The sequence below is a fragment of the Eutrigla gurnardus genome, assembly GCF_963514095.1.
Source record: "Eutrigla gurnardus genome assembly, chromosome: 5".
In the NCBI taxonomy this organism is placed as follows: Eukaryota; Metazoa; Chordata; class Actinopteri; order Perciformes; family Triglidae; genus Eutrigla; species Eutrigla gurnardus.
In genome coordinates, this window is record NC_139919.1 from 10973664 (window position 1) to 10985684 (window position 12021).

General features: G+C 42.3%; 2 protein-coding genes across 2 annotated transcripts in view; both read right to left on the reverse strand.

Moving 5' to 3' along the window:
- Positions 1-12021, reverse strand: part of srp72 (signal recognition particle 72) — a 236942-nt gene that overhangs the window by 87856 nt on the left and 137065 nt on the right. The window lies entirely within an intron of this gene.
- pcgf3 (polycomb group ring finger 3) overlaps positions 1-12021 on the reverse strand; it is a 56185-nt gene that overhangs the window by 27492 nt on the left and 16672 nt on the right. The window contains exon 2 of the mRNA XM_084009090.1: positions 3133-3242. Within this exon, the coding sequence (XP_083865216.1) occupies positions 3133-3147 (15 nt within the window). The 5' untranslated portion in view covers positions 3148-3242. The remainder of the gene's footprint in view (positions 1-3132; positions 3243-12021) is intronic.

The window sequence follows — 12021 nt, forward strand, 5'->3', positions numbered from 1 at the left end:
GACTAACTGTGGTTTCACTCTGCAAGTAACAGCATCAGCAAGTCACCAGGAGTCTTCACAGAGAGGAGCAAACTCAGGATCACACTGTTTGGGTCCTGATAGCGATACAGGGGCTTTGTGTAGCGGCTGATACGGAGTACCAATCCAATACCAGTGTTTGATTCATAAGCTGTATGCACTGGGATCATTCCTCTATGTGTGAGCCAACGTCAGGCTTGACTTAAACATTTCTTCTCTAATTCTGGAAAACAAAATGTAACGATAAATACATAGCTATGCATGTGCTGTACTGTTATTTACTCAAATATTGGTATTATTAAATAAACCTATTGTCATCACTAAGAACATTTAAAGTCAACATTACCCTGGACAAAATAATTACGATCAGATAAACTTAAAAATGGCACGAAAACGTACTGGAAGCACTTGACATTCTGTTAAATATTTGTATTGCCTCATGGATGTGATACACATCCTTTTAGTGGAAACATGGAATGATCTGAAATTAGATGATCAGAAATCTCAAGTCTCCCTGCATAAATAAAACATGTTTTTTATTCTGTATTTTCTTTTAAATCAGTTACTATTTTCATTACCATGACGACGGATGATGATAATGGATAATTGGTGCATCTCTAGCTCGAACTGCTGATATGTAAATGGTCAACTAGCCTGTCAGCTCAGAAATATCAAACAGTAAACAAATAAATTACATCCCAAGTCTGGCCAAGAAAACTATAATCGCCCAGTACATTACGTGAAAGGGAATAACAGAGTAAGGGCTGCTAAAACACATTAAATACAGTAAAAGGACACAAATGGCTTCTGGTACCCATTTCTTCCGGCTAGTGGGACCGTGGGTCTCCTGCCAGATGGCAACAGCTGGAATGATAAGTGAAGGGGGTGGATGGGGTCATTAGGAAGCATGTGAAGGAGAATTCATAAGGAAAAGACACTTTCAGCAGATTTTGACACGAGTACAGTGACAAACGTGATGCTGTACAAGTTTTCCTTTCAAAACCTTAATCACACCACTTAATAAGGACCTTTTCAATCCATCCATAATGATCAATTAAATAGTGACAGCAGATTTGATGGCCACATGATGCATCACTTAAAATGTTGCTGCTGCAAGGAATTGTGGGAGGGCATGATCTCCCTTCCATTGTAAAGGATGGTGCAGTGTTCCCTTTGCTAACGGAGATAATAAAGGAAGCATCGAAGCACGTTTCCTCAGCATTTAGAGAAGTCAAACAGCTCTTATCAAGGCTGACATGCTGTGGTCTCTTCACTCAGTAAAGAAAACAATATTTGACTGCAGCCGCGGTTTCTGTGTGTCCTTATTTCGACTACTACCAATGTGATTTTCTCTCCCCAATGATATCCCAGATTTATTATAGTTCCCAGAAGCGGCTGCCAAAAAGTGACCCCAGCTGCCTGAGATGTGTCCAAGCTTGACACAGTTCTTAGTTAAATCGAACCAAAATACACACCCACGTACTATTTTTACCGTAAAATTAACTGTCAATTGATTAAAAATACAGATACACTGATCTTCTGTCAACAAACACGCATGGAAACACTAGAGGCAATATTGAGGGCATGTCCATATATGGTATGATTAGTCAATAATAATGAAATGATCATCACGTAGATAATGTGATAATTTGATAACGTAATTACCATGACAGGCCTAAATGTTAGTTTATCATGATTTATGATTCAAACCAAATTGCTGATAGACTTTCATACTAAGTGGATCCTTCAAAGAACGTGCTCAACGTTTGGGAGGGTTCAGTTTTGAAATAAGAAATTCAAAGAGCATGTCTAAATGTTTGAAAAGGAAGTTAGTTGTTTTTTGTATTAATAGACAGCCCTGTGGTATGACTGAGTAGAGAGGAGAGCCTCCTGAAGAGACTGCTCGGCTCCACACTGAAGCATTAAAGATGTCTTTATGTCAGACCATACATTCATTTTATTTAATTTTATGTTTTGCCTTCCTGACCCTGACTGCTCGTCTCCACCATCCATCAAGTGAAGCAATAAAAGAAAAGTTTATTTTCAGCATACTTGCTACCTTGCCAGCAGCTCATCAAGCAGCTTGCTTGAACAGCAGGATGACAGGCAGTTAAACTGCTGCTGTCTTTGTTCCCGTGTTTAACTGACTGACCACTCACTGTCCTGACTGTGTGACAGGCTGACTAACCGACTAAATGACTACAACAGCAGACAGCCTGAGCACAGAATCATCAGCTATGAAATTACAGCCAACTGCCACTCAGATAATGGCTGTTTGTATGTGGAGAGTTAGACACTGAGACAGCTGACATCCATCATTTAGAGGCTCCAGCCTGTTCAGAGATCGGCAACGACTTCTAAAACAGTGGAAGAGGCTGAACTCTGAGATGGATGTCAAGAAGATAAACAACAAACTCAGACGTTTCTAATGTTCAATTGCCAGCTTTTTGAGAACTGAAACTGAACTGAAATAAAAAACAAAAAAAACTTTAGATGGATGGGGCATTTTTGCCATCTAATGTCAGAGTTAGAGATGAAAAGATGAGTCAATAATGTTCTAGCGTCACACTGTTGAAGATTTGCTCCTTGATTGTCTTACGTCTTACTTTTTTGTCAAGTCAGTGGAACATCAATGGGTTTTTCATTTCAAGAGGTTACATTGTAATGGGGATTTGTCTCCATTTTCTGAATATGTTTTACTTTAAAATTGTATAAATCAAACTGAATCAGTTATTTGAGAGAAGATGTATCAGAAGAATACGAAATGAAAATGATAGCTGCTTTAAATCATGTTGGACTGAAGCAGTTTCAGCTTACAATACCAGTATTCATTAACCTATATTCAAATATCCTTTTTCCCTTATTAATCCAATTAGTAGGGAAGTAAAATGTATATGAACATTTGAGATGCACATAAACAGGAAAATCTTTGATTTAGTTTCCTTCTACTAACAGCCAAACTGTATGCACCATTGAGAAACTACACACCTTTTTGACTTTTTGACATTAAATGTCTAAAACCGTTCGTATATCATCCAACCGTCGTTTCTGAGGCTAAGAAAACAGGAGAATCCTGACTGAGAAGCGAGGGTAAACCAGGCGGGTGCTTCTTACCCCTAATACCGCCATGCGTCGGCTGTGGATGGTGCAGCGGCCACGTCTCTTCCTGCGGTTGTGCGGCCGACAGTGTTAGCTCCTCATCATGGAGAGCCTCTCATTGGAGCCTGTAACAGAGAACAAATCAAATCCGTTATTGAGATTGAGTCTCAAATATCATAACATTGAGGCTTGTCAGCATCCAAACATGGTATTCTCAGAAAGACACTCATGTCCTATGTTTCTGTTTAATAAGACGCATGCAGCCAGTTAGCTTAGCTTAGCATAAAGAGCAGACTAGCCTGGTTCTGTATGAAATCTGCCAACCAGCCCACCCAAAAGGTCACCAATTATGTCGTAAAATGTAAAGTCCCTGTTTTATGAGGGTTATGCGCTGGCCTATTTAACTCAAAAGGCAAAACAGCTGAGACTTCAAAAAGTTAGGGCTGCCGGCCAAGAAATAGTATGTCACACAACATTCTGGTGAAATGAAAATTGTCATTTTTTTTTCATGTCAAATTAAATACGTGACATGTAGTAGATGCATTTGTATTTCCACCTGTGAGCATCTCTAATGAGTCAGGCGATGGTTTCCACTCGGTTATCTATATTTATTGTGATATCAGTCACTCCCGGCACGAAAGACAACAAGGACGATTCTTCTTCTTCTAAGCTCTACTGTATTTGTTTAGGTTTTACTGAGCAACGAAATCCCAGAAAGCTTCCTAAAGAGAGTCAAACGGCAACGGAAACTCCGAAGAATAAAAGCCTCACTGTACCACCCACACTGTTGTACCGAGGAGCCAAACACCACAGCTATGAACGCTTTGCTGGAAAGAACCAACAAAAAGGAAGATGATCTCATGTATTACCACTTCTAACACACGCTGTAATACTGTAGTGTTCCTGAAAGTTGTGGTTGTCCTCCACAGAGGGGAACGGACTTCAGTCCTCCGGCAGCGGTGACTCGTCCTGCCAGCACTTTGTGTGATTCATCGCTTAATTGTATGAGACTGACCACTCCACTCACGATGGGAGAGGAAACACGATGCGGACACCCACCACTGTTCCATCCTCCTCCGAACACGTACGCGGTTTAAAAGAGAAGAAAAACGCGGCTTTAAAGTCCCCGGTCACAACAGTGAGTCTGCCAGGCTGCCTCCGTCTGCTCATCAGACCGTGAAATTAGCCCAGTTAGTCGACAGCGATGAAATGTGGCGGGGGGGGGGGGGGGGCTGCTGAGGACACACACATCCTATTACAGAGCGGCCACGCGCTGATGAGCTTCTCACAGATGTTATCGACACATGACGCCCGGCGACTCCTCTGTGATGTAATATTTTATTCCTGCCTCGGCGGGGTTGAGTTGGGGTCATGACAAGTAAACTCAGGAGTGTTCCCTCTTTCCGTGCGCTTTGCTTCGACAGGTGTGAGCACATAAAACTGTCGGCACAAACAACATAAAACAACCCCTGAATGTTATGGGATGTGGGGATAAGAAGACAGATGTTGACATCTGCTATCAAGCAGTTACTTGTGCTTGAAAAGCTCAACGTGTATCAAAAGCAGATGCCAAATCAACATACGGCAAAATACCTCGTGAAAATGTGCAAAGAAGCACATTTCGACTGCAGCGAGACAAGAGTGAAACTGAAATACAGGGCGTATTGCCAAAATATGAAACCCATGAGATTGTTAAACATGTCATGGGCATTTGCATGCTGCCATAAAGGCTCCACTCCTTTGGTTTCACACGTTCCTCCAGATGCTGGACCGTGGCTGCCAGGGGTTTTCTCCCATTCAGCCACAAGAGCATTAGTGAGGTCCAACACATCAGGTCTGTCTCAGAGTCAGTTCATCCCGGAGGTGTTGGATGGAGCCGACGTCAAGCTCTTCCACACCAAACTGTGGAAAACAATTCTTTATGGAGTTTTGAACCAGACAAACTGCTGACAAAACGTTGGAAGCAAACTAGTCAACCAACGGTTATTGATCACTTAATCTGCAGGGTGAATATTTCACATTACTGTTTTACGGGCGGCTGTGGCTCAGAGGTCAATGCGAGTCGTTCTCCTATTCTATGATTGGTAGTGTGATCCCCAGCTCCTCCAGTCCATGTGTAAAAGTGTCCTTGGGCAAGACACTGAACCCCAAATTGCCTCCGAAGGCTGAGCCATCAAGGCATGATTTGATATATTGGATCCTCATGGGCAGGTGGCACCTTGTATGGCAGCCTCTGCCATCAGTAGAGAATTTGTATGAATGGGTGAATGCTGACATGTTGTGTAAAGTGCTTTGAGTGGTTTCCATCCATCCATTGTCTACCGCTTATCCTGTATTCAGGGTCGCGGGGGGGCTGGAGCCGATCCCAGCTATCATTGGGCGAAGGCAGGGTACACCCTGGACAGGTAACCAGTCTATCACAGGGCCAACATGTAGAGACAGACAGGTAACCAGTCTATCACAGGGATACATGTAGAGACAGACAGGTAACCAGTCTATCACAGGGCTGACATGTAGAGACAGACAGGTAACCAGTCTATCACAGGGCCGACATGTAGAGACAGACAGGTAACCAGTCTATCACAGGGATACATGTAGAGACAGACAGGTAACCAGTCTATCACAGGGCTGACATGTAGAGACAGACAGGTAACCAGTCTATCACAGGGCCGACATGTAGAGACAGACAGGTAACCAGTCTATCACAGGGAGACATGTAGAGACAAACAGGTAACCAGTCTATCACAGGGCCAACATGTAGAGACAGACAGGTAACCAGTCTATCACAGGGATACATGTAGAGACAGACAGGTAACCAGTCTATCACAGGGCCGACATGTAGAGACAGACAGGTAACCAGTCTATCACAGGGCTGACATGTAGAGACAGACAGGTAACCAGTCTATCACAGGGCCGACATGTAGAGACAGACAGGTAACCAGTCTATCACAGGGCCGACATGTAGAGACAGACAGGTAACCAGTCTATCACAGGGCCGACATGTAGAGACAGACAGGTAACCAGTCTATCACAGGGCGACATGTAGAGACAGACAGGTAACCAGTCTATCACAGGGCCAACATGTAGAGACAGACAGGTAACCAGTCTATCACAGGGCCGACATGTAGAGACAGACAGGTAACCAGTCTATCACAGGGCGACATGTAGAGACAGACAGGTAACCAGTCTATCACAGGGCCAACATGTAGAGACAGACAGGTAACCAGTCTATCACAGGGCCAACATGTAGAGACAGACAGGTAACCAGTCTATCACAGGGATACATGTAGAGACAAACAACCATTCACACTCACATTCACACCTACGGGCAATTTAGAGTCACAATGAACCTATCCCCATCCTGCATGTCTTTGGACTGTGGGAGGAAGCCGGAGAACCCGGAGATAACCCACGCTTACACGGGGAGAACATGAAAACACAACACAGAAGGAACCCGGATCCGACCCAGGAATCAAACCTGGGACCCTCTTGCTGTGAGGCGACAGTGCTACCCACTACACCACCGTGCAGCACTTTGAGTGGTTTGAAGACTATAAAATAGTTTTATAACTGCAGGTCCATTTACCATTCATACAACACTAAAAAACCTTAAAACAATCAGAAGCTGAAAGCAGTGAAAATCCTCAAGTCATTTTTGCTGAGAAATATCTAAATCAATTATCAAAATAGTTGGCGATACATATTCTGTGGATCGACTAACTCAGTCTGCAGCTCTATGCTGTAGCATCAAGATGCTCCTTGAAAGAGAAGTCTGTAAGAAGTGGACGTATTGACCATGACATCACTTATTGGTTTGTGTTTCGCCAACAAGCCAGAAGTGACTCAAGGGTCACTCGTGTTCACCTGAAACACAAGGACATTTTAAATCGACCAAAACGTCCGTGAACTGAGAACACACAGTGAAAGGGTTATAGTTGCAAGACGAAAACACAGACAGACTCCCTGACAGCGCGTGGTAGTCAATCACAAGATAGTATTCAAAAATAGTTCATAAGGCTAACTAACTGGATCAGTTAACTCGGCTAATTTCCCGCCTGTCTCAACTGTCTGACGGATAAAAATAATCTAATCTACCAGATATTAGGACAGCAGCATATAATGTGAACATTACCACTGTGAAACGGTTCTGAAAATGGCCATCTCAGAGTCTGCAGAGCACGCACACACACACACACACACGCACGCACGCACGCACGCACGCACGCACGCACGCACGCACGCACACGCACGCACGCACGTTTCTTCATTTTCTCAGGAAGGAAGAGGCAATAACGTCTGTTGTCTCTCATCCACTTGTGAATATGTTCCTAAAATGATGTGATTGTTTAGCATCCAGGAGCTTTTCTATACTTTTTTGTATTTGCTTGAATCATCTCGGGCCACAATGTGCATTATTTACACAGATCTATTGTCAAACAGCTGTGAGTAAGAAGCAGGGTGATATTGTGGCTGTCTGGGTGGTTTATCTACTCCACCTGATTGTGTTGAAATCTGTTAACGTCTCCGGCTGATCGTAAAGTTTAAAGACGGTTCTGTGATTAACAAGGAACATGCTGCTTTCGCTTCCCTGTTGCACATATTCAAACAGAAATGTCAGTTAGTCGTCATAGTGGCAGCAGTATGAAGACATTTTACCATAGCTACCAGAGTACTGTATAATAATACTGGCACAAGAACAGTGAACTATACAATTTACTGTTCTTGCTGTACTGTACTGAGCTCTTGCTGATCTCTGAAAGTAATATCATTAAAAATGAATCTGTTCATTTTTTTGATAAAACAGTAGAAAAGGATTTGAGGTGACATCTTCAAATGTCTCATATTGTTGACCAAGTCCTAAATCCATCCAAACATTATTAAATGTATAAATCAGGATAAGACTTAAAGAAATACATATCTACATCTGAAAGATTAACAGGATGGTTGTTGTCGGTTGGCAAATTAATCGACTTATTGCAGCTAAAAACATACAAGATCAACAAATAATTTAAACATCAGTCTGCCGAATAATCTGACATTAAGCAACAATGTCAGATACAAGTAAAAGGTAACCGTCGTGCTGTAATAGTGTAGTGACTCACAATGAGGCTGTGGGTTCGTCATCACGCATCCTCCCACTGAAACCTGTCAAGCAGCAACTGTTTCCCACAAACCCACTGAAAAATGCTGGATTCAGAAACCAGTGACGCTCTGCTTTTATCAATCACATTCTATGACGGCCACAGATATCATGACACGGCTGCTTATGTCACCGTGTTGGATCCTGAGCATGGCTCAGATGGATATGGCTTCAAGAAAACAGGAAATTTGCTCTTTAAAACTTAAGCAAATCCATGTTTATCTCAACAGCTTACCTTTCATTGTGTACTATGTGCCTTGATGCAATTTGTTTAGGCTTAGAGAGAGGTACTCATGGTGGCTGTTTGCTTGATATTACATCCCCCTCAGTTTGTGTTCTTCATTATCCATTCTACCACGGGGGAGATAAAGAAAACAATCCATAATAGGACTATTCTTTTTTTATGTGTAGCAAATATGTTTTGCTTTTCTTCTTGTCGACCTCTAAAGATCCTTCAAATGAAAAAAAATGTAATGAACAGAAATCCATTTGTTACCATGAAGTTAACAGCAAAACCACCGGTGATGGGCTCACAAGTAGACATGGCTTCTTTTTGAGGGTTCACAAGCCCTTAAAGTTAGGAACCAAAGTCAACATCCCAAGCTTTAACATGTTCCTTAAAGCTGTGGTAGGCAGGATTCTTTTTGGTGTCATTGGGCAAAAACTCTATATTAACCTTTCAGCATATGTGTTGTCTGTGAAAAAAAACCTCAGGCTCTGTTTTCGATCACAGGTCATTTCAGAGAGAGGGCGTTCCTACAGGCTGTTTGGCAAATGCAGAAGTGCCTTCAGATGGTGAGAGCCTGATTGCTATTCCAGCACTAGCGACAACTGCCTACACTGCAAAGCATCCTTATGGGAAACACAGACTTAATGAAACGAGTCGAAGATAGTCTGACAATAAAACACGTGTCAATATTGGCAAAACGTTTCAGAGACGGGGAGACCTTCCTGATTGCATCGGCCTCGTGTTGGATCCCGAGCTTGCCAGAATGCTCATCAGATGGAAACCCTTTTCCAGAAAACTGTGTACCCTAGCTTTAATTATATGTTATTATATTATTAATTATATTATAACTATATGCATGTTTTTTATAAAGTCTTGGTAAATAAATGCATGTGTATATTTACCAGAGATTGTTCCCCTCCACCAGTGTTGACTCATTAAGTAGAAACAGATAGAAATCCAAGTTTTCTGAGACTGAGATTGTAGGGATCTCAAAGATTTCTGAGAAATCTTTGAGATCCCTACAAGGCAGAAGAGCATAACTGATATGACTAGTGCGATGAGTGGAGCTATGCTGTCAAAACACTGGAGTGATTCACTGCTTTTAGTTGACCCTGACCTAATAAATGCCACAACATCTTGTTTTTTTATTCCACTTGAATAGAAGTTGGTCTCTTTTACATTTTGATTCTGAGGTCGAGGCAAACTGGTCAGCACTGTGGCTCCACTCCGCTCTTCTATAATAGCGGCTGCTTGTAATGCCGGTGAATGGGAAATTGTTGCACCAGTCGCTGAAGATAAGAGGATCAGCTAAATACGTTAAATGTGAAACATTTTGAGGGTTGATTTCATTTCTGGTGCGCTTACATAACAAAGTGAAATCAGAGCAGCGTCTAACCACCTCTCAGAAGGGCAGAACGAGGGCGACGGTCTCAGTGGTCTAACCATTTCAGGGTGAGAGGTCAGATGCCCAAAATGATCCATGAGAAGTGCAAACTAAGCATAGCAAATGGCATTTCACAGTTCCCCGTTACAGTCTGCTGCCGAGCACGACTTTATACCTCATAATAATAAATTGTGTGCTATAATTTTACCTGGCAGCTTTCATTTCAAAAGTGCTAAATGCATGTTAGGAGCGAGACAAGATGAACTGTGCAACTATGAATGGGAAGCAAATTCACAATCTTCAGTTAGTGTGCAGAAAGCTCCACCAGTCAGCTCAAGCTCTGATGCAATCATATTTATGATAAAGAAGCTATTTTATTCCTCAAGTACATGTGGCTCTATAGCAGTGTTGAAGTTGGTAAATTTACTTAACCAATAGGGCACAATGTAGTTGGCAGGATGTCAGTGCCGGAGACGCTGAATTCTGTGCACCAGTGATTGTAAACCCAGGCCCCAAAGCAACAACCTACGCCATCAAATCCAACTAAAGAATCCTGGAGAAACAGGAAAAAATATTTCTGTCAATAGGCCAGAGACTGAACCGTTCTTCCCACTGGTTTGAAATATACTTGTAGTGGATGCTGACTTGGGTTGATAAGAGTGTTATAAAGCGGCTGGAGGGGGTCAGACACTTAATTTCCTGCATTCTGGGGACATTTTATGCATCAATTTATAGTGGAAAAGCCTTTCTGTAAAGCAAATGTGTAACAGTTTTCTTACATGGTCATCAACACGAGAGGTGGTTTGATGACATTATGTTCACAAATGAGCAGCTATTGCAAAATAAAACCTTGAAATGTGCATAATTCAGGAAAAAGGTCAACTAAGCCATGACCTGCTTAGTTTATTTATTTTAGAATTATTTTTACCAACTCTCAGGTGTGAAATACTCAAGGAGTGACAGCCCATCGGTTTCTAGGGGGTGTAGGAGCTCTAAACAATAGAGGTTTGTTGACAACGCAACAGATTAAGCAGCATTGGTTTCTGGCTGTTGTTAATGTCAACTTTTCTTAAAGGTTCTATATGTGATATTCATAGCATCAATATAGCAGAACAGCTATTTGCTATTTTTAGATATAGTTGAGTAATGTAGACGCCCTCCCTCTGTGTGTGTTGTAATCGGAGCTGCTCTGTAATCCACTTTATTATATAGCTGGGTTGGCCGTGTGTGCCTTTAAAGTGCATGTGAGCGTGCCCCACTGACCTGCTACCACTCTGCACAGCTTTCATACGCCGGTTACAGGTATGCCGTTATGACTGACAGCGTCGCCACAGAAGCGCAACACCCACCCTCCGGTTCTCCTCAGGTAAAACACTGTTAGCTCTGTCAGCTGTTGCCGTTGTTTGTTAGCTGCTAGCTGCCAGCTCAGCCGTAGCAATGTTGAGAGTTGTGTGGAGGAATAGATGCTCAGACCTTTAAACATGGCTCTTTTAGCCTGGTGACTATAAGAACTAGTTGCCCGGTGTAGCCAAATACTGTTAACGCAATTGAGACATATTGCATTTTTAATTGTTAATGCCAGTAAATACCTTAATTTCATATTACTACAAATTTGTCAGCTTCATTTTCGCACCAGATACTGGGCCAACTATCAAAAGACACACTGATAAATTCTCTGAGACGGATATAAGAAATCCCAAGAGCACTGAGCATGGATGGGTAACCTGGTAGAAAAGTATTTATACGTGTCAAAGGTACAGTTAAAAATGATGGAAGGGGGACCACAGGTGAAATAGAGGAGAAACAACAAAAACATTACAAAGAAATTGAAATATGATCCAACACTGCAGTCTTACATGACCTTCCTCGTCTTTCCTTCGCACCACGACTTTTTTGCCCAAAGTCTGGAAAGTCTCTAGTAACAGCCACATCATTTGTTGTATCAAGTTGAAGCTCTCTTGTAGCGTTGTTTACATATTCAAGCACTGATAGTCTGCAGTTTGGTACAATGACGACGACTACACTTGAAGCTGTGTGTCTCCCGGGTGGCGGACGTACAAACTTTGAGCCACTAATAAAATGCAAGTCAAGCCTCATCTAATGCAGAAACACTGATATAAGTCCTCTGGATACGGCTAAGTCTGCAGATTA